Source organism: Natrix helvetica, assembly GCF_964273705.1.
Source record: "Natrix helvetica genome assembly, chromosome: 3".
NCBI classification, from domain to species: domain Eukaryota; kingdom Metazoa; phylum Chordata; class Lepidosauria; order Squamata; family Natricidae; genus Natrix; species Natrix helvetica.
Genome location: NC_138549.1, coordinates 169,991,633 through 170,017,389, shown reverse-complemented (window position 1 = coordinate 170,017,389; position 25,757 = coordinate 169,991,633). Strand labels below are relative to the sequence as shown.

The following is a 25,757-nucleotide window of genomic DNA, read 5'->3' as shown; positions in this document are numbered from 1 at the left end:
TCCCTAAGGTTTAATTATTGCTGAGCCCAGATCCTGTGGAAAAGCAGGGTGTGTTCAGATGATGTGCTACTTCTCCCCCCACCCACCCCCTTGAATCCCTCTGCTCTGGAATCTTCTCTTTTCCAGACGAGGGGATGAGGCTGATGTAACCTCTTTGCAAAGTGAACGACCGCAGAAACAGTGTCCGGGTGAATAATACACAACATCCTTCTTGGTGAAAGTTGGGGTAGGCGTAACAGGAGGGAACACTTTGAGGAGCTCAAAATGAACCCGGAGCTCAGTTTTGGGTAGCTCATGGTTAACCCTCTGGAACATCGTAACTCACATGGAATAGAGAATAACAGAGATGGAAGGGACCTTGGAGGTTTTCTAGTCTAACCCCCTGCTCAAGTAGGAAACCCTAAACTATTTCAGACAGATGGTTGTCCAATCTTTTCTTTAAAACCTCCAGTGATGGAACACCCACCACTTCTGGAGGCAAGTTGTTCCACCGATTAATTGTTCTCACTGTCAGGAAATTTCTCCTTAGTTCTAAGTTGGTTCCCTCCTTGATTAGTTTCCATCTATTGCTTCTTGTTTTGCCATCTGGTGTTTTGGAGAATAGGTTGACCCCATCCTCTCTGTGCAGCACCCCACCCACCAATATTAGAAGACAGCTATTTAGAATAGATTAGAGCTGGAGGAGACCTGGTCCAGCCTCCTTCTCAAGCAGGAGAACCTACCATCTCAGAAAAATGGTTGTCCAATCTCTTCTTAAAAACATCCACAACCTCTGGAGGGAAGCTGTTTCACTGGTTAATTGTTCTCACTGTCAGGAAGTTTCCCCTTAATTCCAGGTTGCTTCTCTCCTTGATTAGTTTCCACCCATTGCTTCTTGTCCTGCGTTCAGGTGCTTTGGAGACTAATTTTGTCTTCCTTTTTCCCGTTTGCCCTCACCTCTTTTATTTCTTCCTTTCCCTTTCCCCTTTCTTATTCTGTTTTAGTTTGTATTAATATTTACTCTTGCTTGTAAAGCATTTGATAAAATTACATTTAAAAAAAAGCTCTTATCTGATTTGCTTGGGCTGTCAGGTGTAGCACTTACGGGCAGTTGGATGTGCGGAGGTCTTGCAAAATTGTTGTGCTGGGGTGTCTAACAGATCCTGAGAAATTGGAGAAAGAAACAGGAATGTTACAAAAGAGAAAAATTTTAGCCCGGGCAAGGGAGACACACGAGGAAGAAAATCAGAGAAACTCTCCGTATAGGTTGATTGGGAGAATTGCTTTGACGGGCTTTCAAGATTCTGTCACATTAAGCTAGTAGCAACAAAGATATTTTTGAAGAATCTAAGTGGGTCTTGTTTCTTGAGTTTATTAACCTCACAGGACCTGCAAAAATTGGGAGGCGGATTGAAGTGCTGAGAGACGGACTGCCACAAAGAAGAGGGAGTCAAACTATCCTCCAAGGCACCTGAGGGCAGAACAAGAAGCAATGGGTGGAAATTAATCAAGGAGAGAAGCAACTTAGAACTAAGGAGAAATTTCCTGACAGTTCGAACAATTAATCAGTGGAACAGAAATTGCCTCCAGAAGTTGTGGATTCTCCAACACTGGAAGTTTTAAAGAAGAGATTGGATAACCATTTATCTGAAGTGGTGTAGGGTTTCTTGCCCAAGAAGGGGGTTGGACTAGAAGACTTCCAAGGTCCCTTCCAACTCTGTTATTCTAATATATATATATATATGTTTTCGTAGATTTTCACGGGTGGTAGGTATGCTGGTCTTCTTGTATTTGGGTCAATGTAAGATTGAGATTGTCTTGGCAACATTTCAGCGAGGGCTCACTCGCCATCTTCAGGCTGGTGTTTTTGGCTTGAAGTGTGATCAGAGCTGCCATCTTTCTATAAATCTTGGTGTATGTGTGTGTGGAGTGCTGGCTTTGTTTCAGTAAGTGGAATGATTGGTTGTGTGGTTGTATCATGATTGGTAGATTGGTGCTGATTGGTGCTGGCTGTGTGTCCGTTGTTGTTTTGTGTTGTAATGGCCTGGGTGGTGGGTGGGGCTCGTTTGTTGACTAGGGGCTGGTTTCCAGATGTCTGGTAGGCGGGAGGTATCGTCATGTTTATTCATGTTGTGGGGGTGTTTCTCTATTTCGATAGCTTCCATAATCATTCTCTTGTTGAAGTGTTCAGTTTTGAAAATTAACCTGGTTTCTTCAAAATTAATTTCATGTCCTGTAGCTTTCAGGTGCTGGAAAAGGGAGGTTTTTTTCTTTTTTTCTTACTGCGTTCTTGTGTTCTGCGATGTGTGCATTTATTCTCCTGTTCGTTTGTCCTATGTATGTTGCAGGGCAGATTTTGCATGGTATTTCATAGACTCCTTGGTTTTCTAGCTGGATTTTGTCTTTGGGGTTTCTTAAGATGTTGGCTATTTTTTGGTCAGTGTTGAAGGCTGTCTTGATATTGTGTTTGTGGAGAATTTTGCTGATTTTATCTGTGGTGCCTTTGATGTACAGGAGGAGGGCGATGCCGTTGTCCTGTTCTGTGTCTCGGTTCTTGGGGGGAGTCTCTCTCTTTGGATTAGGTTGGTAAAAAAAGAAAAGGGGATGTGAAAGGGGAAAGAAAAAAAAAACAAATCACAGTGATTTCCAACATTTTTTTTGGTGCAGAAAAATACAGGATAAAGTCCATAATCCACAAGCTTTTTACTTCTATATGATGACACTAACCTCTAAAGAGAAACTTGAGATGAAAATTGGGCTGGGAAGAAAAAGATATTTTAAGGGCTAAAGAGAAATCCGTTTATCCTTTTTTTATTAACAAATACCTTACAACGTTTGTCCATCGGATGACCCTGGGGAAAACTGATAGCAAACGACATTAAGCAATAGAACGGAGGATTAAAAATTCATCAGTGTCCCAAAATACGAAGCCGGCTCCTGAAAGTTATCACTTCCGTTGTCCTTGGAAAAGAAGCAAGCAATTGGATCCTTCCCTTTATTAATTCATTCTAGAGTATTTATAGCGTATATATGGGACGCGGGTGGCTCAGTGGCTAAGATGCTAAGACAATTAATTGCCTCCAAAAATTGTGAAAGCTCCAACACCCAAGTTGGACTAGAAGACCTCCAAGGTCCCTTCCAAACTATTCTAATTCCAATTGCTGCTGCACAAGGAATGGGTAAGCTGAACACTGTACCATGTTCTCAGGCTATCTACTTAGAAAAGTCTATGTGTGGGTGCAAGGATCTTCCCCCCCCCCAAAAAAAAATTCACAAGGACTTATTTTACCCACCTTCTGAAATCAGCAGAAGAGATTTTGTTTCAAATTAGCAGTTAGGGGTAGTGTTTTTTCATCCTTGGCCATCTGTAAGATGCATGGACTTCAGCTCCCAGAATTCCCCACGAGCTGTTTTAGGACGCATGGACCAGAGGCGGTATTCGGCCGGTTCGCTCCGGTTCAAGTGAACCAGTAGCGGCAGTGGGTGGCTCCTCCCACCTGTCTAGATGTCATCACGGACGTACTGCTCATGCACAGGAGGTTCTAAGCGCCGTGCGGAAGCGCTTCCAATTCTGAACTGGTAGAGAAGATAAGAGAGAACCATTACTGGTGTGGACTTCAACTCCCAGAATTCCCCAGCCTGCTGGCAGGGGAATTCTGGCAGTTGAAGTCCACACACCTTAACATGGGCAAGGTTGAGAAATACTGAATTATGTTTGCAAGCAGGGGTGAAATCCAGCAGGTTCTGGAGAACCGGTAGCAGAAATTTTGAGTAGTTTGGAGAACTGGTAGCGGAAATTTTGAGTAGTTCAAAGAACCGGCAAATGCCAAATTTGGCTGCCCCCAGAGTGGGGTGGGAATGGAGTTTTTGCAGTATCCTTCCCCTGCCACACCCATCAAGCCATGCCACGCCCACCAAGCCATGCCCACCGAACCAGTAGTAAAAAAAAAATTGAATTTCACCATCGGTTGCAAGGTCTTGGAGACAGTTAAATGCTTGTCAGACTTTGCCATTTCAATTCATTCTTATTTTTCCTGGTCCCAAAAATGTGTTGGGCCAGGTGGTAAACAGATGAATAATTGCACACCATTTTAAGCAGCTAGTCCTGTTGTTTGGCACATTGCTCTCTCAAAGGGAAAACAGTTGCTTACCATCAGTTTGAGGGACTTTATGTGCATTGGGTAGCAAAGTCAGGGTGGCATTAGAAATACCTGGCTTGATCATGGCTGAATGTGATCTTTTCTTTAGGATATTTGCCTGACTCTTCCTTTTTCCTTGTTATTTTTTTTCCATAGAGGTTCTCAAGATTGAGGTTTGTTTAAAAATAATAATAATAAAAAAAAAACTTGTGCTAAAATTGCCCTGTATCATATGGTTGGGTACTATAAACAGAGCAGAGTTAGTTGAGCTTTTCCAAGCTTTGCACTAGCCATCTGGTTAGTCCTGGATTCTTCCCACCAGCAATTAAACAGATGAAAATTGTTGGCTGTTCTGTATATTTATTTAGCAATATTCAGAGCTCAGGAATGTAGATATGCAGCTCTCTTAACAAAGAATTGAGCAGGAAAAGACCGCTCTTAGCTTTGTTATATACAGTCAGGAGGGCTACATAAGAAGTTAGTTAGTTAGTTAGTTAGTTAGTTAGATAGATAGATAGATAGATAGATAGATAGATAGATAGATAGAACCAATAAATGAGAGAGAGAGAGAGAGAGAGAGAGAGAGAGAGAGAGAGAGAGAGAGAGAGAGATGATGGATAGGTAGGTAGGTAGGTAGGTAGGTAGGTAGGTAGGTAGGTAGGTAGGTAGAACCAATAAATGAGAGAGAGAGAGATAGAAAGAGAGAGGGATAGATAGATAGATAGATAGATAGATAGATAGATAGATAATAGATAGATAGATAGATAGATAGATAGATAGATAGATGATGGATGGATAGATAGATAGATAGATAGATAGATAGATAGATAGATGATGGATGGATAGATAGATAGATAGATAGATAGATAGATGATGGATGGATAGATAGATAGATAGATAGATAGATAGATAGATAGATAGATAGATAATTGATAAATGGGAGAGTGGGAGGGAGGAGAGAGAGACAGACAGACAGACAGAGACAGAGATAATAGATAGAAGGGTGAAGTTGATTACACCATGACCAAGTTCAGATTTAGCAGATTTATAGGATCAAATGGTCACTTGTGTCTCTTCAGTTGATAACTGCCACTTACACCTTTGACATTTTAAATTAGGACGGTGTGACACCAAATCAAGGCAACTATTTCCTCCCTCTCTGAGTTTTTTTAAAAATAAAACATAAATAACTTGGATTTTAAATTTGATAAATAAATGAAATAGTAATGATTTGGGGAACTAAATGCAAACCAGGAGATTTTGGTCCTGTCTTAGGCGTTAAAGCTAGCTGGGTGACTATGGGCCAATCCTTTTTTTTTAATGTACACTGAGAGCCTATGCACCAAAGACAAATTCCTTGTGTGTCCAATCACACTTGGCCAATAAAGAATTCCTATTCCGTTCCATCAGGAAACTATGAGTTCTAGTCTCTCCTCTTAGGCACAAAACTGTCTGGATGACTTTGAGCCAATCACCAGGAGACTGTGAGTTTAGCCCTGCTTTAGGCATGAAAGCCAGCTGGGTGACTTGCAACCAATCATGTTCCTTCATCTCAATCCACCCTTAGAGTTGCTGCTGTTGTGGGTAAATTAAGAGAAGGAAGGAGTATTAGCTACGTTCTCTGCCTTGAGTCACTTAAAAATAAGTGGCAGGAGAAAATAATTAACTAAATAACCACCAAGCCCTACATTAGCCAAGCACACAATGGAATCTGATGTGCTGCCTGTCCCCTTCCCCGCCGTATGGTTCATGATCTTTTATGAACCCAGAAAAAAGTGGCTTTATCCAGTAAACGGGGGGGGGGGGGGTTGGACCCTGTTGGAGTACAATAGGTGACGAAGGACACTGTTAAAAAGATGCAAGTAAAATTTCCATTGGAAGTATTTTGCTGGATGGATGGATAGCAATGTCACTGATACCATAGAGGATGCGATTCCTGCACCAGCTGTTCACGTTTATCATTTATGACTCCCTTTTGCTGTCACGGGCTTCTAAATAGCCCTTAATTGCTTGAAATCTCAAGGTAAGCAGATGTCCACCAGATATGCAATTTTCCCGCCTCTCTGGAAACTGGAAGGCAACCAGCTAAATCGAGCTTGCTGATTACCAATTGAACTTAGGAGAAACTTCCTGACAGTTAGAACAATTAATCAGTGGAACAGCTTACCTCCAGAAGTTGTGAATGCCCCAATGCTGGAAGTCTTTAAGAAGATGTTGGATAGCCATCTGTCTGAAACGGTATAGGGTTTCCTGCCTAGGCAGGGGGTTGGACTAGAAGACCTCCAAGGTCCTTTCCAACTCTGCTATTGTATTGTATTGTAATAGCACAGACAGGACTGTGGGGTTTTTGATGCTCTCTGAGCTTGGTTGTTTTCTTGCAGACATTTCATTACCTCAGTAGGTAACATCATCAGTAGTAGAAGGAAGCATGGTTTCTTCTCTGATTGTATACTAGTGACTTGCCCTGTCAATTTTTATGGTAATGTTTCCTTCATTAGGCTGTTGTTTTATTGTTTGTTTTTTCTGAGTTGGTAGTTCTTTGATTGGGGTATTGTTTACTTCTTGATTGTTGGTTGGGTATCAATCTTGTTATTAATCTCTACTTGGGTGTTGATTGCTGTGAGGAAGTGTTTTGGTCTCTGGTTTCCTTTTTGGCTTTATTTATTGTCTCTTTTGAATGATGTGTAGATGTTGTTTATATCTATGTGCCTGTTGATGGCTGACAGACAAACAGACAGGGCAGTTCAGCCCAGAGGGATACAAGTGGAACAGAACTTGTGCAAAAGTCCAAGTAACAGATGAGAGGGCTTTGGTTCAGTACCATGGAGAGCAACCCTTCCATCATATCATTGACAAATCACTCCCTCATAAACCTGAAGCAACGATTGATATTTGTAGCTAACTTAGGCTGAATCAGGTTTTGTCATCCCCAGAGGTAAACCAGACTTGGAAATCAGCTCCGTAGAAAAGTTCAAACTAGTTTTCTTGAGATTGTCCATCCTTTCCCCATGAAAATAAGACCTCCCTGGATAATAAGCCCAATTGGGCTTTTGAGTGCATATGCAAAAATAAGCCCTCCCCAAAAATATTGCAACACAGCAGCAGCCATGAGGTGACCTCACTCGCCGCCTCCTGCACCTCAAAAATAATAAGACCTCCCTGAAAATAAGACCAAATGCTTATTTCGGGGGTCAAAAGAAAATAAGACGCTGTCTTATTTTCAGGGAAACACGATATAATAATAGAATCTTATTTTCTTTGTAACAACCTTCCTCCTGCAAATGGAGGATTTCTTCACTGATAACCCAGGTGTTTGCTGTTGGTTTTCTGCGCAACCATCTCCCAAATCTTTTTCAGTCCTGGAAACAACAATTCCACATTCTGGAAGTCCTCTTTCTTGGCTTTTATAACTCGTTGTCAAAGTCCAATTCATTGTTTTCCTCCTTTTTCTGTAGATGCTAAATGCATCTTGTGTGATGAATGATGAGAGCAAAAGAGCTTACCTCAAGACCATCTTGTGGAGCATAGAAGTCTGAGGAAGAATTAATTATGAGCCACAAAGTTAGCGTTGGTGCTTATATAGATACCTAGATTTTGCTTGTCCGATGGTTGCAAAATGAGATCACAGGACACAGCAGCTGTCATAAGTATGAGTCATTTCTCCTTCACTCTAGATTGCTTCTTTCCTTGATTAGTTTCCATCCATTGCTTTAATTGTTCTCCCTTTCAGGAAATTTCTCCTTAGTTCCAGGTTGAATCTCTCTTTAATAATCTTCCACCTGTTATTCTTGTCTTGGCCTCAGGTGCTTTGGAGAATAGGTGAAACCCCCCTCTTCTTTGTGGCAGCCCCTCAAATATTGGAAGACTGCTATCATGTCATCCCTAATCCTTCTCTGCATCAGATGAGACATACCGTATTTTTGGGACTATAAGACGCACCATTTTGTCTCCCAAAAAGGGGTGAAAATGTGTGTCTTATAGACCAAATGTTGCCGAAGCCCCACCTACTTGCGGGCCATTTGTTTGAGCTCTGCACGCCCCATACTTGGGCCTTTTTCAGGTTTTCTTTGGCACGCTTTTAGGCCTTTTTTTGGTCCCCTTTCCAGGCTTTTTTCAGCCTGTTTTGAGGCTTTTTCTGGCCTGTTTTTGAGGCTTTTTTCAACCCCGTTTTTGAGGCTTTTTGAACTGTTTTTGAGGCTTTTTTCTGGCCGTTTTTGAGGCTTTTTCTGGCCTGTTTTTGAGGCTTTTTTCAACCCGTTTTTGAGGCTTTTTTCAACCCGTTTTTGAGGCTTTTTGAACTGTTTTTGAGACTTTTTTCAACCCGTTTTTGAGGCTTTTTGAACTGTTTTTGAGGCTTTTTGAACTGTTTTTGAGGCTTTTGGGGGCTTTTTTTTTAAAAAAAACCAGCCCAACAATGCCTCAAAAATGGGCTGAAAAAAGCCTCAAAACAGGCCCCCCAAAGCCTCAAAATGGGCTGAAAAAAGCCTCAAAATGGGCCCCCAAAAAGTCTCAAAATGGGCTGAAAAAAGCTTCAAAACGGGCCCCAAAAAGCCTCAATATGGGTCGAAAAAAGCCTTAAAAAATGGCCGAAAAAGTTTCAAAAACAGGTTGAAAAAAGCCTCAAAACAGGCCAAAAAAAGCTGCAAAAATGGGTAGAAAAAAGGCTGGAAAAGGGCTGAAAAAAGTTCCCCACAAAGGGCTGAAAATGCAGCTCATGGAGGCCAAAAATCTTTTTGTTGTTGTTTTCCTCTTCTAAATTTAGGTGTGCCTTATACTCAGGTGTACCCAGTTCCCGACACCGTTCACCATACACTTTATCTCTTTTGTGTTATAAAGACAAATCTTGATGTTACTTTATTACTCATACCATCACAAGATCAGCCAAGCAATCCATTCCGATCATAACCCTGGTCTCTGGCATGCTGGGCATTTCTGACACGAGGAGAGAATCTCAGTCCCAATGTTCCTGGCCCCAACCTTTCAAGGGGAGGCTAACTTTTTTTTTAAGGCTACCGTTATCCCTTATTATTTATTTCCACGGTGCACTCAATCCACTTTAATTAAGAATTAGAAGCTTCACGATTACTCACACCGCAGGAGGACAGCATGATGGACGAGGGAAGTCTAGGAAAATGGAGTCATTCATTTTTAATAAAGGAGAAGCATACATCACCTAGGCACGGAAAAGACAAGGTAATAAGGATTGCAAGGGGGAACTAATGGAATGCAGCAGGGCCCTTCCTGGAAAGAAGTTGGATAATTTTTTAAAAACATTTTTTTTTTTGCAAAAAAAAAAAAAAGTTAGAGAAGGAACACTGTGTCAACGCTGAAGAGATACGTATTCTGGCCTCTAAATAAAATAGAATAACAGAGTTGGAAGGGACCTTGGAGGTCTTCTAGTCCAACCCCCTGGAGCATTCACAACTTCTGGAGGCAAGTTGTTCCACTGATTCATTGTTCTGTCAGGAAATTTCTCCTCAGTTCTAAGTTGCTTCTCTTCTTGATTAGTTTCCACCCATTGCTTCTTGTCCTGCCCTCAGGTGCCTTGGAGAATAGTTTGATTCCCTCTTCTTTGTGGCAACCCCTGAGATATTTTGAGACTGGTATCATGTCTCCCCTGGTCCTTCTTTTCATTAAACTAGACATACCCAGTTCCTGCAACCGTTCTTCATATGTTTTAGCCTCCAGTCCCCTAATCCTCTTTGTTGCTCTTCTCTGCACTCTTTATAGAGTCTCCACATCTTTTTTACATCGTGGCGACCAGAACTGAATGCAGTATTCCAAGTGTGGCCTTACCAAGGCATTATAAAGCGGCATCAATACTTCACGTGATCTTGATTCTATCCCTCTGTTGATGCAGCCTAGAACTATGTTGGCTTTTTTGGCAGCTGCTGCACACAGCTGGCTCATATTTAAATGGTTGTCCACTAGGACTCCAAGATCAAGATGTACTCTAAGAAGAGGAAACAGTTCAATCACCAACAATCTTAGAAGAAAGAGCTCAACCACGAGCCGTCTTAAAAGAGAAACTAAGTTGTCTAGTTCAGGGGTCATGAACCTTTCGGACCTCAGGGACCACTAAATTCATAATTTTAAATCCTGTGGACCATTAATATGAATTAGTGATGGGATGGGGTCCTTCAGGCACTTAGCTTGGCCTCCTGTTAGCGGAGAGAAGCGCCCGGGATCAATCCTAGGTTTGCTGTCCATTGCAGCTAGGAATCTCAAATACGTCAAGAATGAATGTTTGTCTTGTAGCCAGCCCATGCGCTAGAGTGGCCCCCTGCAAACTCTGTCTTTTGAGGAGCCTGGCCGAAGTCTTGTGCGCCACTCACTGAAGCGCCTGGACTCCCAGGGAGGGAGGAGGGATGGACTGGAGCTACTAAACAGGCAGCCAAGCTAAGTGCCTGAAGGACCCCCTCCCGTCAGCGAGCGGTAGTACTGTATTTTTCAGAGTATAAGACGCACTGGAGTATAAGACGCACCAAGATTTTGAAGAGGCACATTTAAAAAAAAACACTTGCAGATCTCCCAAAAATGGCCCATTTTTGTCAAAAAAGGGCATGCATAGCCTTTAGGAGGCTTGTAGAGTGCTCCTGGGGGCTGGGTAAGCAAAAACAAGCAAAAAATGGCCTGTTGTTCGTGAAAACAGGCCCATTTTTTTCCAAAAAAAGGGCATGCATAGCCTTTAGGAGGCTTGTAGAGTGATCCTGGGGGCTGGGGGGGGGCAAAAACGAGCAAATTGTTGCCCTCCCCAGCCCTCCCCATCCCCCAGGAGCACTCTGGAAGCCTCCTAAATGCTTTGCACGGCCATGTTTGCAGAGGGCAGGGTTTCGGGAGGCTAAAAATGCTCTATTCAGTATACAAGAGGCACCCCGATTTTCACCCTCTTTTGGGGGGGGGGTAAAGGTGCATTTTATACTCCGAAAAATAATTGCTTCAGTGGGCCTATCCGGCCCAGGGGCCGTAGTTTGAGGATCCTGATTTAGTGCAATATAAAAAACGTAATGCAAAGATTTTTCATCGTTTCTGTTTCTGTTTCTTTTCCAGCTGGTGGGATTTGTGTACGCCTGTTACGTTGTCAGTGTCTTTACAGAAGAAGAAGACAGTTGTGAGTACCTGCCCGCACAGTGTCTATTGATTAAATGACTTTCTTTTCAGTGTTTCAAGGACTGTAGCTGAAGACGTCGGTACAGGAGAAGAGATATTGTTATCAATGGGGAACAAATTGGTTCAATGGATATTTCAAGACAGGCGTTTTTTTTTTTTAAATGAGCCGAAACAAAAGGACGATGCTTTTCTAATCCACTTGTCCTCCCTGTCTATGGAGATTCTCTTGTCATCCGGGTTTATGGCGGTTGCAAAAGGTGCTTTTTCAAAAGGCAACTGGACTAACGAACAGAGGGCTGCAAGGAGTAGAAATCCTTCCGTCCTCCACCATTTAGTCAGAACCGAAGAAGCTCCTTGGTTGAGGAGCGAAACGTCTTCAAGGGAAAAAACAAAGCCCAGTTGTCTTTTGCAAAAAGCCACCTTTTGGGACAAGTTGTTCTCAAATTAAAATGTTTACAGAAAGGCATCCGTTGGTGGGATAATCCGCAAACTACATCGTAGGGGGAGGGAAATGATTTGCAGAAAATGTGCTTGTTTAGCAGAATTGGCCTTTAGGTGTCATCTACTGGGTCGTCTTTTAAGTCTTCAGTACATTTTATCGTATACCGTAATTTGGTAAACCAGGTAAAAAAATGAAAGAGGGTAGGTTGGAAGAAAGCAGGGTGAAATTCAAGCTTTTTCTTCCTTCTTTTTCTCAAAAACTCTTCAAAGAATTCCCTGACTTTATGCAGATGGGCAAGTGATCACCGAACACTATTTTTAACATGAATGTTAACAGTCAATATTAGATTTTAACTACCTATAATGCAGCCATTTGCTCCTTCCTTCCTTCTTTCCTTCCTCCCTCCCTTCCTCCCTCCCCTTCCCTCCCCATCCATCCATCCATCCATCCATATAGAGGAACTATAGGAGGCTGAATATGGAGGAAGAATACATTCATAGGCAAATAGCGCAATTTGAAGATGCATTAAAGAACAATCTGATGTTGGAATATAGGGAGGGAGGGAAGAGAGGGAAGGAGAGAAGGAGAGAGAGAGAGATGGATGAAGGAAGATGGGAAGGAGGGAGGAAGATGAGAGGGGGAGGGAAGGGAGCAAGGGAGAGGGGGAAGGAATGAAAGAAGATGGGAGGGAGGGCAGGAGGGAGGAAGGAAGGAAGATGAGGGGGAGGGAAGAGAGCAAGGGAGAGAGGGGGGAAGGAAGAATATGGGAGGGAAGGCAGGAGGAAGGAAAGTAAGGATGGAAGATGAGAGTGGGAGGGAGGGGGCGAGGGAGAGAGAGAGGGAAGGAAGTAAAGGAAGGGAGGAAGGAAGGAAGGATGGAAGGAAGGAAGTTAAGCAGAAGTAGATTCTACATCAGCCAACTTGAAATTTTGTTTTTGATTTTTTACACCTGAGTTTGGAATTCCTCTCTCAGCGTGAAAGTGGGGGGGGGGGGGCAAACTTTGTACCTGGGACACTTTCTCGGAGACTCTGCGATTGCTGCCTCAAAGTATATTGGCTGGCTCAGTAGATAATGGTCTTAGATCACTAATCCTCCGCTAAACAATGCATTAGCTTCAATTGCTCTGTGGCTATATTTTCTTCCAGCAGATCAGAGAACGAGTATTAGAAAACATGGGATTAGGGTTTAGAGTATGTCAATTACTTTTCAGAATTGCCTAAAAAAAAAACGTGTTCTTGATCGGAGAGGCTTTTATTGATCCCAATGGCAACAGAGCTGACCTCTGGATTTCTAGGGCTTTGCAATTAATGGCTTGCATTGTTCTCACCCTGAGCCAAGATAAATAACGGTAACTAGAGGACTCTGAAAGCAAATTGCATCGCATTTCATGCGCCTAAAATGATTTAGCGGCCAATTGGAGACAGCATCATCGTTTTTGAAAGGCGATGTCTCAACTTCTCAGACATTGTCTGGACCTGGGGAGGCAAACCTTTTGGGAAAACTTTGTGTTTTGCTTTTTAATTTGTTTTTTCAACCTTTTTTGAGCCAACCGTCTTCCTCAAGGAGGGATCCTGGGTGGTGTACAATGAAACGTTAGCATAGAAAAACACCACACAGGGAGTCCTCAAAATACAACAGCTCGTTTAGGGGACCATTCAAAGTTACAACGGCACTGAAAAAAGTGACGTGCCCGTTTTTCACGCTGACCACCGTTGCGACATTAACCCATGGTCACGGGATCGAAGTTCAGACGTCCGGCAACCAGCTCGTATTTATGACGGTTGCATCTCGGGGTCGTGTGAGATCCCCTTTTGCGACTTTCTGACAAGTCAAGTGAAGGGGGAAGCCAGATTTGCTTAACAAACGTGTTACTGACGTCACAACTGTAGCAATTCACTTAACGACTGTGGTAAGGAAGGTTGTAAAGTGGAACAAAACTCACTTAACCGCTGTTGTGCTTAGCAAACGGAAATTTCTCAGTCTCAGTTGTGGTTATAAGTCGAAGATTACCTGTATCCTCACGAACATTCAGAAGGGACCCTAAGGGCAACGTCGTGGCCTGTTGGACGCTGGCCCCTCTAACAGCCGAATCAGAGGAGAGGGAGGCGTGGGAGACAGGGTCAGCATCAACGCAACTTGAGAGCTCCGAGGGGGAAGAGGGAATGGAGCTGGCAGAGAGAGAGAGAGAGAGAGAGAGAGAGAGAGAGAGAGAGAGAGAGAGAGAGAGGTGAAGCCTGGGCCGTCCGTCAGCCCTCAGATGGAGAGTCAACAACCCCCAGGTCTGGAGGTGGCTGATGAGGAAGAGGAGGGACAGTTGGGTCCAGTGCCTGACACCTGAATGCACAGAAGGCAGAGGAGAGGAGAGCAGTGGAAATCTATGGGCCAGTCCTTGAGAAGGAAGAACCACCGCTGTTAGGGAAGCCTCACCCTAACTCTGGGGACAAGAGGCAGGGGGCAATTTGAAATTTACCCAGCACAGCACTATAATTCATTTGTTGGTTGTCTTTCTCCAAATTAATAGAGACAGAAAGAAAATTTAAGTAGCTTTTTTTCTTTCTTCCGTCCGCATCTCTTTGTCTCATCTCCTCTCTTGTTCACTTGTCCATTTAATAAATGGGCTGGCATTTTGGAAGGACAACGACGTGGGGCAGGAAGCGGAATTGAAAAGAGAAGAAGGCAGTTGAGTTGGAGGGGGGGGAACAATCTGTATTTCTCAATAACTTCAAATGGAAAAGCAACGATGTGGCGATGATTTATCAAGAAATCCATAGTTCATTTCAAGCCGTTTCCTCTGCTCTCGTCTTGCAAGGTGCCAAGTCACCCAATAATTTATACCTTTAAAAAACCACAGATATTTCAAACTCTGGAAGGACGTGGCCTTCCACTGACCAGAACTAATTGGCGGTGCTTTTATTCTCTGCAATTCTTTGAAATTGTTCCTTTGATACGAAGCAGGAGAGACAGAGAGGCACCTGGTCAGGTGATGTCAGCCCCACGGGATGGGCCAGACCAGAAACATCAAGTCCACAAAGGGGCCCCAAACTTATTTTATGGAGACGAGCGGTTATAATAGAGTCTTAGGAGTCTAATTCCCCTGCAGAAAAAGTGGCATATAAATCTAATGTTGTCACGGGGGACACCCTCCCGAAGACTTGGAGAAATGTTACGATTTAAATATTGTTTTTCTGATCCAGCTCTGCAAACACGACAAACCCTCTGTAGTTAACCAATATTCCCTTTATTTGGAGCAAAAAGTTTCTCTTTCCCCCGCAGGCTAAGCGGTCCGTCCGGCAGGGAGATGAATAGTTGTCTGCCACATCTATTCATCTCCGCCCCCTGCCTTTTATCCCTAGAGCTAGGGTGGGGCTTCGCTAGCAGCAGTGGCTCTTTTTTCCCAAGGACTGGCCCATAGATTTCCACTGCTCTCCTCTCCTCTGCCTTCTGCACATCCGTGCGTCAGACATTGGACCCAGCTGTTCCTCCTCTTCCTCAGCTTCTGGGAAAGCCTAGGTCAGAACAACAAGAAGCAACTAATGGAAACTAACTAAGGAGAGAAGCAACCTGGAACTAAGGAGGAATTTCCTGACAGTGAGAACCGTGAATCAGTGGAACAATTTGCCTTCAGAGGTTGCGAATTCTCCAACACCGGAGGGGTTTAAGAAAAGATTGGACAATCATTTCTCTGAAATGATACAAGGTGTCCTGCCTGAGCAAGGGGTTGGACTCAGAGTGAGATTCAGCCATTCGCACCACTTCAGGAGAATCGGTTGTTAACTTTCTGAGTAGTTTGGTGAACCGGTTGTTGGAAGAAATCATTAGGGAAGAGAACCGGTTGTTAAATTATTTGAATCCCACCACTGGTTGGAGTAGAAGACCTCCAAGGTCCCTTCTGTCCCTGTTATTTTGAAAAAAAGTGACTTACAACTGTTTTTTACACTTACAACCGTTGCACCATCCCCAGGGTCATACGATCAAAATTTGGGCACCTGGCAACCGGATCACATTTATGATGGTTGCGGAATAACCACATTTTCTGAGATAGTATAGCGTTTCCTGCTTGAGAAGGGGGTTGGACTAGAAGGCCTCCAAGGCCCCTTCCAATCTGTTAATTGTTGCCTGCTCTTCTGTTAATTAAACGGCTTGAATAGCATCCTATGATTAAAGTCTGTATCTGCAGGCTTTCATTTTGTAGACGCAGGCATTGCTTGTTTGCAAACGATTTGGGGGAAATTCCTAGCGCTATCAGGACCGAATTATTTAAAAACATGGGACAATTAAGTATGTGTTTAATTCTCCTGTGAAAATCATTGGGGCCTTTGCATGCTTCAATGAGTTCATGCCCTTTTATTTTGCACCCTTTGCTTTCATTTTGTGTTTTACGCCTGCGTCTTTTTCGTGCCCTCTTCCCTGCTGTCCTCCTCATCTTCCTTTCATTGTGTTTCAATTGTGCCATTGTTATTGCTTGTGTTGTGGATTTTTTTTTCTTTCTTTCAGTTGATTTCATTGGTGGATTTGACCCATTCCCTCTCTACCATGTTAATGAAAAGCCTTCCAATCTTTTGTTCAAGCAGACGTACCTGTAAGTATGCTGTAAGGAGGCTCCGAGGTTCTTTCCTTGGTGGTTCTTGAAATAAATCAGAGAATTTTATTAGGGGTGACTACAGGGTGTGGTTTTTTTAATTTAAAAAAAAAGTCAAAATGGCTTCCATAAGGGTACAATCTAAGTTTCACAAAGATACACTGCCCACAGAAAATGGGTAGAACTTGGATCTGTCTAGCTGTTTTTTCTAAATCTGTCTTTCTAAATCTGTCTTTCTAAATCTGTCTTTCTAAATCTGTCTGTCTGTCTGTCTATATCTACCTCTGCCTCGCTCTCTGTTTTATCTCTCTCTATCAATCTATAACATAATGTATGTCTGTCTGTGTGTCTATCAGGTGTTTGCACATAACATAGCTGCTTACATGTAAAATCAATCCATCAATCACACACTGATGTTGTTAAATATACTGCACTATATTTTGATAGTAGGCCCTGTAATGTTGTATTGATTCGTTGTGTGTAATAAGGACACATATTGTGCATTTAGACATTTGGAAATGGTTGTGAGTAAATCTGTCTGTCTGATGTCTATCATCCATCCATCCATCCACCTATCATCTATCCTATCAATCTATCTATCATCTATCTATCTATCTATCTATCTATCTATCTATCTATCTATCTATCTATCTATCTATCTATCTATCATCTATCTATCTAATTATCTATCTATCATCCATCCTCTATCTATCTATCTATCATCTATCTATCTATCTATCTATCTATCTATCTATCATCTATCTATCATCTATCTATCATCTATCTATCTATCATCTATCTATCTAATTATCTATCTATCATCCATCATCTATCTATTTATCTACCTATCTACCTATCTATCTATCTATCTATCTATCTATCTATCTATCTATCTATCTATCTATCATCTGTCTTCCTGTCTATCTGTCTTCCTGTCTGTCTGTCTACGTACCTACCTACCTAAACTACCTACCTATCTGCCTATCAACGACAGATGATAGCTAGCTAGCTATTATCTATGGTCTGTATCTCTCTCTATCATCTATTTGTCATCTATCGATCTGTCTATCATCTATTATCTATCATCTATCAGTTTGACTCTATCTATCTATCTATCTATCTATCTATCTATCTATCTATCTATCTATCTATCTATCTCATCTATCAGTCTGTATCAGTGTGTGTGTGTATGTGTGTGTGTCATTTATTGGTCTATATCTATTTATCAATCTTTCTGTCAGTTTGCAATCTATGTATCTCTCTCTCCCTCTCTCTCTATTTATAGCTATCTATCTATCATCTATCTATCTATCTATCTAATCTATCTATCTATCTATCTATCTATCTATCTATCTATCTATATCTATCATCTATCTTTCATCCATCCATCTATCTATCATCTGTCTGCCTGTCTATTAAATATCAATCACATTTTTAAATAGGTGGAGCTTGGACTGACCCTTGTAGCCACCATCTTGACTTCCGCCTAAGGCCACTTCTGAATCTTGTGATCACAAAGATTCCCCAACTAATTTCATCCGTTCTGCCAACTTTTTTTACTATGAAAATCCTGCGCAGACCAAGGGACTGGATTCGATTCTTCTATGATTCTAACCATCCATTTGGTGTTGCGTCTGAGAAAAAGCTTGCAGATTCATTTTCATTTTGCCTTACCAACATCAAACGATGATTAATAAAGAAATAAAAAATCAATAAATTATGGTTGTAGAGTGGAATGCAGTGTAAGAATGGGGTTACTGAGATGCATTATGGATAGAAGAGAAAGAGACAGGAGATGGTGAGTTCTAGTCCCGCCTTAGGTATGAAAGTCAGCTGGATGATTTTTGGGCCAGTCACTCATTCTTAGCCTAACCTACCTCACAGTGTTGTTGTGGGGAAAACAGGAGGATTATATTATTATAGTATCTATATATATTAAAATGTCGGTGAGTGTGTTTGTGTGTGTGTGTGTGTGTGTGTGTGTGTGTGTGTATTTCAGCACGCCACAAGCAATTTTAACCAAACGTGGTACACAGATGACTTACGCTCTGGAGAAAAATACTGTGGGTCAAACATTCCTAACACCCCTCGGATGTGTGTTCTGTTAAGATACAGCCTGTTGTGCCTTAAAATGGCTTCTACTGTACAGCGCAGTGGAGTTGCCATGGTAACAGCTTCACACTACTCCACAAGGGGGCTTCCTCTGGTAAGGGGGAAAAGCCAATATTAGAAATTACGTTTGGCTCGGACACTTTCCCCCTATAAATAAACACCTGGGCAACTCCGGGTTATCATCTAGTTATTTATAAAGTAATAAAGGCAGGATAAACATCTAATAAATAAAAATATGATGAGAATACTGAAAAAAAGAAAAAAAGGTAGGCAAACCTACAATTCATCATATTGTCTGTTCACTTTCCAATACAGTATAAGAAGAGAAAGCATCCAAATTTTCAGGGATCCTATTAATATTTCTGGGGTAGCTTCTGCAAATGCACTTGGGCAAAATTTAGAATATAGCATTTCAGGAAGAGTCTCCTTGTTGGCAAAGTGGGTGGCAAACAAATTTCGTTAATAAATAAACGAGGGGGAATGCGGGATATGGCAGTCACCCAGCTGCCCTCTTCCGAATTAGCTGGATGGAATGCAAAGCCTGTCAGACTTTTGGCACACAAATTGCATTCCTCTTGCATTCTCTTCTAGGCGCTGCGCTTAATGCCAGAGAGAAGGGGAAGGCTGAGCTAATTTGACAGAGGTCTAGCAATGTGGGATTTGGAGAAAGAAAGAAAAAGAATGGAAAGGAAAAGGGGGGAAAAGGGAAGGGAGGGGAGGCAGGAAGGTAGGAGATGGGATGAAGGAAGAAAGGGAAAGAGGGAAGGAAGGAAGGGGAAAAGGAAAGAAAGGGGAAAGAAGAGAGGGGAGGGAGGAAGGAAGGGAGGGAAGGAGGAAGGAAGAAAAGAGAGGGGGAGGAAGGAAGGAGGGAATGTAGGAAGAAAGGAAGTGTTGTGGCCTACCAGTGGCCAGCGGAGCAGTAGAGTTGGACAGTGAGGAGGTTGGGGAGGAACATGGGCCAGTCCTGGCGGCTGGGGAAGGCTTGGACGAGGCTTTGCATCAGAGGCAGAAACGGGGCCAAGGCCGTCTGGCAGTGATCAGGTGCCTTCGGAGCTAGACAGCAGTGAGGCAGAGAAACAGCTGGAGCCTGTTCCCAGTGTGCGCATGCGCAGAGCAGCCAGAAGAAAAGAACAGCTAAATCAGGGTCGACTTAGGAGTAAAGTCACAGGTAGAAGGTAATTGCCGCCCCCCCATAGGAAATAAAAGAGATCTGTTGAAGATCTGTCTGTGAACCTCAGAGACTCTGTGCCCAGCCTTTCCTTGCACAGCACCTCATTTGGAAAATATTCACATGGCAGCTTTCCAAGTCAGATAAGGTCCGTAGTCATAAATATTCCTTTGAAAGTCTGTTTGCCAGGCCTTGGCTGAAGGTGAATGAGAGGGATTCACATCCGTTTAATAAAAGGGGTTTTTGTCAGGACCAGGAATCTTCCTCATGCTTTTTGGGGAAGCCCAGATCAGAACAGGAAGGAAGATTGGAAAGAGGGAAGTGAGGAAAGGAGCTGGGCCAGTGTCTCGGGGCGTAGAGAAAGTCCCGCGTCTCCCCAAGCGACCAATGCTCCGTGTCGTAATGGGCTCCAGGAAGAGGAGGGGATGCCGTCTCCCCCACTGTGAAGTGCGCTAAATTTAAGTCTGCTGTGCAAGGCGCTGCAAGAGCAGCAAGCAGGCCATGGAGGCGGTGAGAGCACTGGCATCAGCTGCAGCTCGGCTCGGCCAGGGTCTCGGGGCAGAGAGAAAGTTGCAGGGCAGCCCAAGCGACTGAGGTGGGCACAGCACCAACAAGGGCTGGAAGAAGAGGTGAGTACAGGTGGTCGCATCACTCCCGTGCTGGAATATGGGGCAAGTATCCATCTGCTGCCATCGCCCTGGCCTTCTCAGGCGAGGAGTGACTAGGAGAGGGAGGGGCGGGGCCAGCCAGTGGTGGGTTCAGCTGGCAGGAAGCCATAGCAGGGGGACAAAAGAGCTTCATTTATTTGGGAACCTGAAATGACTCTTGATTTAAATCACATGGTAAAAATCATCCAAATTAGAAGAAAAAAAACAGCAAAAGGTTGCAGGAGGTTGTGGCAGCTGGAAACGGAGCTCAGGCGGGCCACGAGCGGCCCTGCCAAGGTTCATTTTCACCGGCAGAGGCACCTCCGGCCGGTACTTCGCTGTTTCCGGGGATGCCCTGCGGGCCAGAGCTAAGCACCCCGTGGGCCAGATCCCACCCACGGGCCTTGAGTTTGACACCTCTGCCCTGGGAGTTGGGGAGGAGGAGGAGTTAAATACTCTTTGAGTTTCAGGATTGAATACCTTCCAAATTGCTCCTCATTTGGATGGAGACAGCCGGAGATTAAATATTGATTTTTTTTTCCCCATGCAAAGTGGGGCTACATGATGCCTCTGTGGAGCAATGGGAAAGCTGCTTGCTTTACTAATCCGGGACGAAAGAAGCTCAGGGCCAAAGCAGGAAGGAAAGAGGGGCTTCCGGATCCAGGGGGAGGGGAAAAAAGGAGGGGGCCCGGTCGTTTTGCAAGCAAGATAGCATAAAAATATTGGTGATGAAGAATCGCTGCATGCTTACATCCTGGAACCAGCGGTGGGCTGCAGGGGAATTGCAGGGGTTAAAGGAGAACCTCTAGCTAAGATTCTGTGCCGTTCAGAGAACTCCCAAATCTCACTCCTAGCTGGCCCCGCCCCTCCCTCCCTGCCCCTCCCAGGAATCCCCACATGGCCCATTTTGGATGCAGGTAAGTGCAGGGCACGCGCGGAGGCTTGAGGAGGGCAAAAAACTGGCCTACCTGAAGTTCAGGAAGGCCAGAAACAGGACTGTATCCGGCCTCCAGAAGGCCTCCGAAGCCTGGGGAGGCCATTTTTGCCCTTCCGGAGGCTCGAAGAAAGCCTCTGGAGCCCGGGGAGGGCAAAAATCCCCCCCCCCCCCCGTGGTGCAGGAGGCTGACTAGACCCACCATGCCCACAGCAACCGGGCAGAGAACCCCTTGCTAAAATTTTTGAAGTCCATCCCTGCTGGAATCATATGAGCCCTGAGCACAGTGGTAAATAGGACCCTGTCAAAATGCCTTCTCGAGGCACGATGGCTGGCGCTTCGGCACTGCTCACCGACGCAACCAAGAGAGTCGAGCATTATAAGTAGCAGTGAGTTTGACACCAAATGATTCCCTTCTGTGGGGAACACAGAGTGCAGAATTTAGCAGATGGGCTGCCGATTGCAAAACCTGCCCTGGAAAACCGCAGGGATTCTACACTCGGCAAACTGACCGGCAGCCATTGTAAATGAGTGTAGTTTTCGCTCCTCTAATTCTTGCAGGTTTCTGGTGAATAAATCCCTTGCACGTATCATGAGGACTTTAGTAGAGCACAATTCTTTCTAGCATGTCTAACGGTCTCCCAAGGGGTGCTGCAAAAGGAAGGAGAGAGTGGGGGGGGGGAGAAAAACCCATCACTTATCCTGGCTGGATCTTTGGATTTGCACAATGAAGTCACTTCATGGTTGCAAAACTGAGCAGAATAATAGAATGGGAATAGGAATAAGAATGAATATAACAGGAAAATAAATAGGAATAGGAAAAGGAATAAGAATATAATAGATTAGAATAGAATAGGAATAAGAATAGAACAGAATAGGAATAGGAATAGATTAGATTAGGAATAGGAACAGAACAGAACAGAATAGAACAACAGAATTGGAAGGGACCTTGGAGGTCTTCTAGTCCAATCCCCTGCTCAGGCAGGAAACCCTACACCACTTCAGACAAATGATTGTCCAGTCTCTTCTTAAAGCTGCCAGTGTTGGAGCATCCACAACTTCTGGAGGCAAGTTCTTCCACTGATGAATTGTTCTCCTTCCATTTTAAAGAGCACGCCTCCATGGAATCACTATCCCCTACTTGCTGCTTCAGGCCTGCTGGCATTCCAATATCTCAGGGGCTGCCTATTCTCCAAAACACCAGAAAGCAGGACAAGAACCCATCCATGGAAACCAATCAAGGAGAGGAGAAATTTCCCATCAGTGAGAAGAATTAACCAGTGGATCGGCTTGGTCTCCAGAAGGTGAGGGTACTCCTTCACTGGAGGTTTTCAAGAAGAGACTGGATAACCACTTGTTTGGAACGATGTAAGGTCTCCCGCTTGAGCAGGGGGTTAGACTAGAAGACCTCAAAAGTCCCTTCCAACTCTGTTGTTTTGTTAAGAGATACTTTTTAGAATCTACAAGATTCTGTTAAGTCAGGGGTCGGCAATCTTAAACACTCAAAGAGCCACAAAGATCCTAACCCAGAAGCCCCCCCTTCAATTCTGGAGCTGACTGGAAGTCCGGTTCCCCCACCATAGAGTCTCCTCCTAGTGCGGCATTCTTTTTTCCTCTCCTGACCATAGGTCTGGTTCCCCCACCATAGAGTCTCCTCCTAGTGCGGCATCCTTTTTTCTCTGCTGACCAACAGTCCGGTTCCCCCACCATAGAGTCTCCTCCTAGCTCGGCGTCCTTTTTCCTCTACCTGTCCTAACCGAAAGCCCTATCAATTGTGGAGCCGACCGGAGACAGAGACCCGCAGCAGAGGGATGAAGAGCCGCAGGTTGCCGACCCCTGTGTTAAGGTAACATTGCAATACATTTAGACTTACCATATTTTTCGGGGTATAAGACGCATCTTTTTCCCTCAAAAAGGAGGGTGGAAATCTGGGTGCATCTTATACATGGAATACAGCATTTTTTTGCCTCCCGAAACCCCACCCCCTTTGCAAAAATGCCCATGCATAGCCTTTAGGAGGCTTCCAGAGTGCTCCTGGGGGCTGGGGACGGCAAAAATGAGTGAAAAATGGGCCATTTTGTGCTCGTTTTTGCCCCCCCGCTGCCCCCAGAGGTACTCTATAAGCCTCCTAAAGGCTATGCATGCCCTTTTTTTTTAATGGAAAATGGGCCCGCTTTCATGAAAAACAGGCTGTTTTTGGGAGGTCTGCAGAGTGCAAAAACTTTTTTAAAAATTTGCCTCTTCAAAATTGTGGTGCGTTTTATACGCCGAAAAATACGGTACTTCTGGATTTTGAGTTCTTTTTATCAGGTCTGCCTCACAAGACTGGCAGCAGCCTTGCGAGTCTGAAAATGCATTTCTCCCCCTTTCCCACCTTCACACGCCCAAGACATTAGGGAGGGTCCCTTCCGTGACATTTGCCATGCGTCTTGTCTGCAGTTCTTCCTCCTGTCTCCCAAAACCGTCTTCCCGTGTCTTTACACATCCTTGACACACGTTAACAACTTCCAGGAGAGTACGATGTTGCATGAACAATGGTGGCAAAGTGTGCAGATGGCTGGCGGTCTCTCACTCTGGGATCCCCTCTGTCTTCTCCTCTAAACTCTTTTTTTTTTGTGTGTGTTCACACTTTCTCCTAGGCCTGCATAAATGAGAAGGACCCAGTGACTGGATAGGCGGGAAGCATCCATCCCCATCCGAAACGCCAAATGTTCGGCCGGGTACTGTTGGCAGCCAAGGAATGGGAGATGCCTTCCACGTGAAAGAGCACGACGCCTCCATGGGATCACTATCCTCTACTTGGTGCTTCAGGCTTGCTGGCATCTGCTCAGACAATGCCTCATTAGTGGATTTCTAGGTTTTGTTATGAATGAATGAATATTTCCTTCTTTCTCTCTCCTCCCTGCCCAAACCCCCTACCTTCACTCCGTTGGGACTATGAAGAGAACCTTTGGAAAATACATATTTGACTCTTTTCTTCCGTATGACAATGAAATTGCATCGCCTCTGGATATTTGGAGGCATAAACTTTTGTCATTATCAGTGGACTACTTCTCACTCCCCTTCCAACCTCCTCACCTACCCTGAACTATCTCCAACTTTGTGGTTTCTTATTAATGGACAAGCTGTTAATTAAAATTATCTGTATCTGGGAATTCTTCTAAGTGTCGTAGGAAATAGGATTTGGAATAGCCTTAAGATCCCCACTCGCTCTCCAACTATTCTTCACTTAGGACAGGGGTGTCCAAACTTGGGAACTTTAAGACTTGCGGACTTCAACTCCCAGAATTCCCCAGCCAGCATGGCTGGCTGGGGAATTCTGGGAGTTGAAGTCCGCAAGTCTTAAAGTTCCCAAGTTTGGACACCCCTGACTTAGGACAATTAAAATTGATTGGAAGCTTCGCCAGGTTCTAGGCCAGGGCTCAGCAATCTGCAGCTCTGGAGCTCCTCTGCTGAGACTCCCTGTCGCCAGTCGGCTCCACAATTGATCGGGCTTTCGGTTAGGACAGGTAGAGGGAAAAGGCTGCCGCACTAGGAGGAGACTCTCTGGTGGGGGAACCAGCCTTCCGGTTGGTCCCAGAACTGAACCCGTGGCTTCCAGTTAAGACCTTTGTGGCTCTTTGAGTGCTTAACGTTGCCGACCCCTGTTCTAGGCAAACACATCAGGGCCATAGACAACCGGCCAATTTTAGCTCCCCTCCATTGTCTTGACGTACTCATGATTTATTGCATTTTCATTTAAAATAAATATGTGTTAGTTGAAAGGTGCTTTGTCAAAAGACAACTGGACTTTTTTACCCCCCCCCCCCCCGGACGACATTTCGCTTCTCGTATAAGAAGCGTCATCGGTTCTGGGGGGGATGGAGGGAATCATGTTTCTTGACATCTTCTGGTTGTTTGCATTCTCTCTGAGAGCCATTGAGGCCTCTTGAGAGTTGTGGCCTCAGGGTCACCTGAATTAGAGTGCAAACCGGTACGGAATCTTCTTGAAACCGCTAAAAGGACTACCTTGTAGGCATGAGATATGTGGTGTCTTATCCCTCCCTCTCTGTTGAGGAGGGGGCTGTTCAGTTTTAACCAGGGGTGGGCTTTTCTCTGCCCAGTTGCTGGGTGGGCGTGGCCATTGTGGGCGTGGCCTAGTTGACCACCTGCACCATGGCGGGGGGGGGGGGGGCTTTCTGCCTTCCCTGGGCTTTGGAGGTTTTCCTCAAGGCTCTCCGGACACCGGAAATGGTCCCATTTCTGGCCTTCCTGAACTTCGGGTAGGCCCGTTTTCACCCTCCCTGAGCCTCCACACATGCTCTGCACTTACCTGCATCCAAAATGGGCTGTGTGGAGACTCCTGGGAGAGGTGGGATGGGGTGGGCGGGGCCAGCCAGGAGTGGGGTTTGGGGGGTTCTCCGAACTGCACAGAATCTTAGCTAGAGGTTCCCTCGAACCCCTGCGGACCACCAGCAGTCCACCCCTGGTTAACACAGATGGCCTCTTTTATCCCTCTTTCAAACCAATGGTCCACATTCTGGATAGATAGGACCATTGGTTTGAAGAAGGTGGACTTCAACTCCCGGAATTCCCCATCTTGCCACCTATCTTAAAGTCGCATACCCAGCTGAGGAATTCTGGGAGTTGAAGTCCACCTTTCTTGA

At 44.5% G+C, this 25,757-nt stretch overlaps 1 protein-coding gene across 4 annotated transcripts in view; it reads left to right on the top strand.

The window, feature by feature from the left end:
• The window catches only part of NKAIN4 (sodium/potassium transporting ATPase interacting 4), a gene marked incomplete at its 3' end in the record, with an annotated part of 125,508 nt that extends 100,644 nt beyond the window's left edge, over positions 1 to 24,864 (top strand). The window contains exons 5-7 of one of the 4 annotated variants that reach the window (XM_081949827.1): positions 11,169 to 11,229; positions 16,166 to 16,250; positions 23,751 to 24,861. In XM_081949827.1, coding sequence (XP_081805953.1) covers positions 11,169 to 11,229; positions 16,166 to 16,250; positions 23,751 to 23,760 — 156 coding nt within the window. Of the gene's footprint in view, positions 1 to 11,168; positions 11,230 to 16,165; positions 16,255 to 17,692; positions 19,052 to 23,750 lie in introns of those variants that run through there. The other 3 variants (XM_081949826.1, XM_081949829.1, XM_081949828.1) reach the window with 3 other exon arrangements.
• Positions 24,865 to 25,757: the final 893 nt, after the last annotated feature.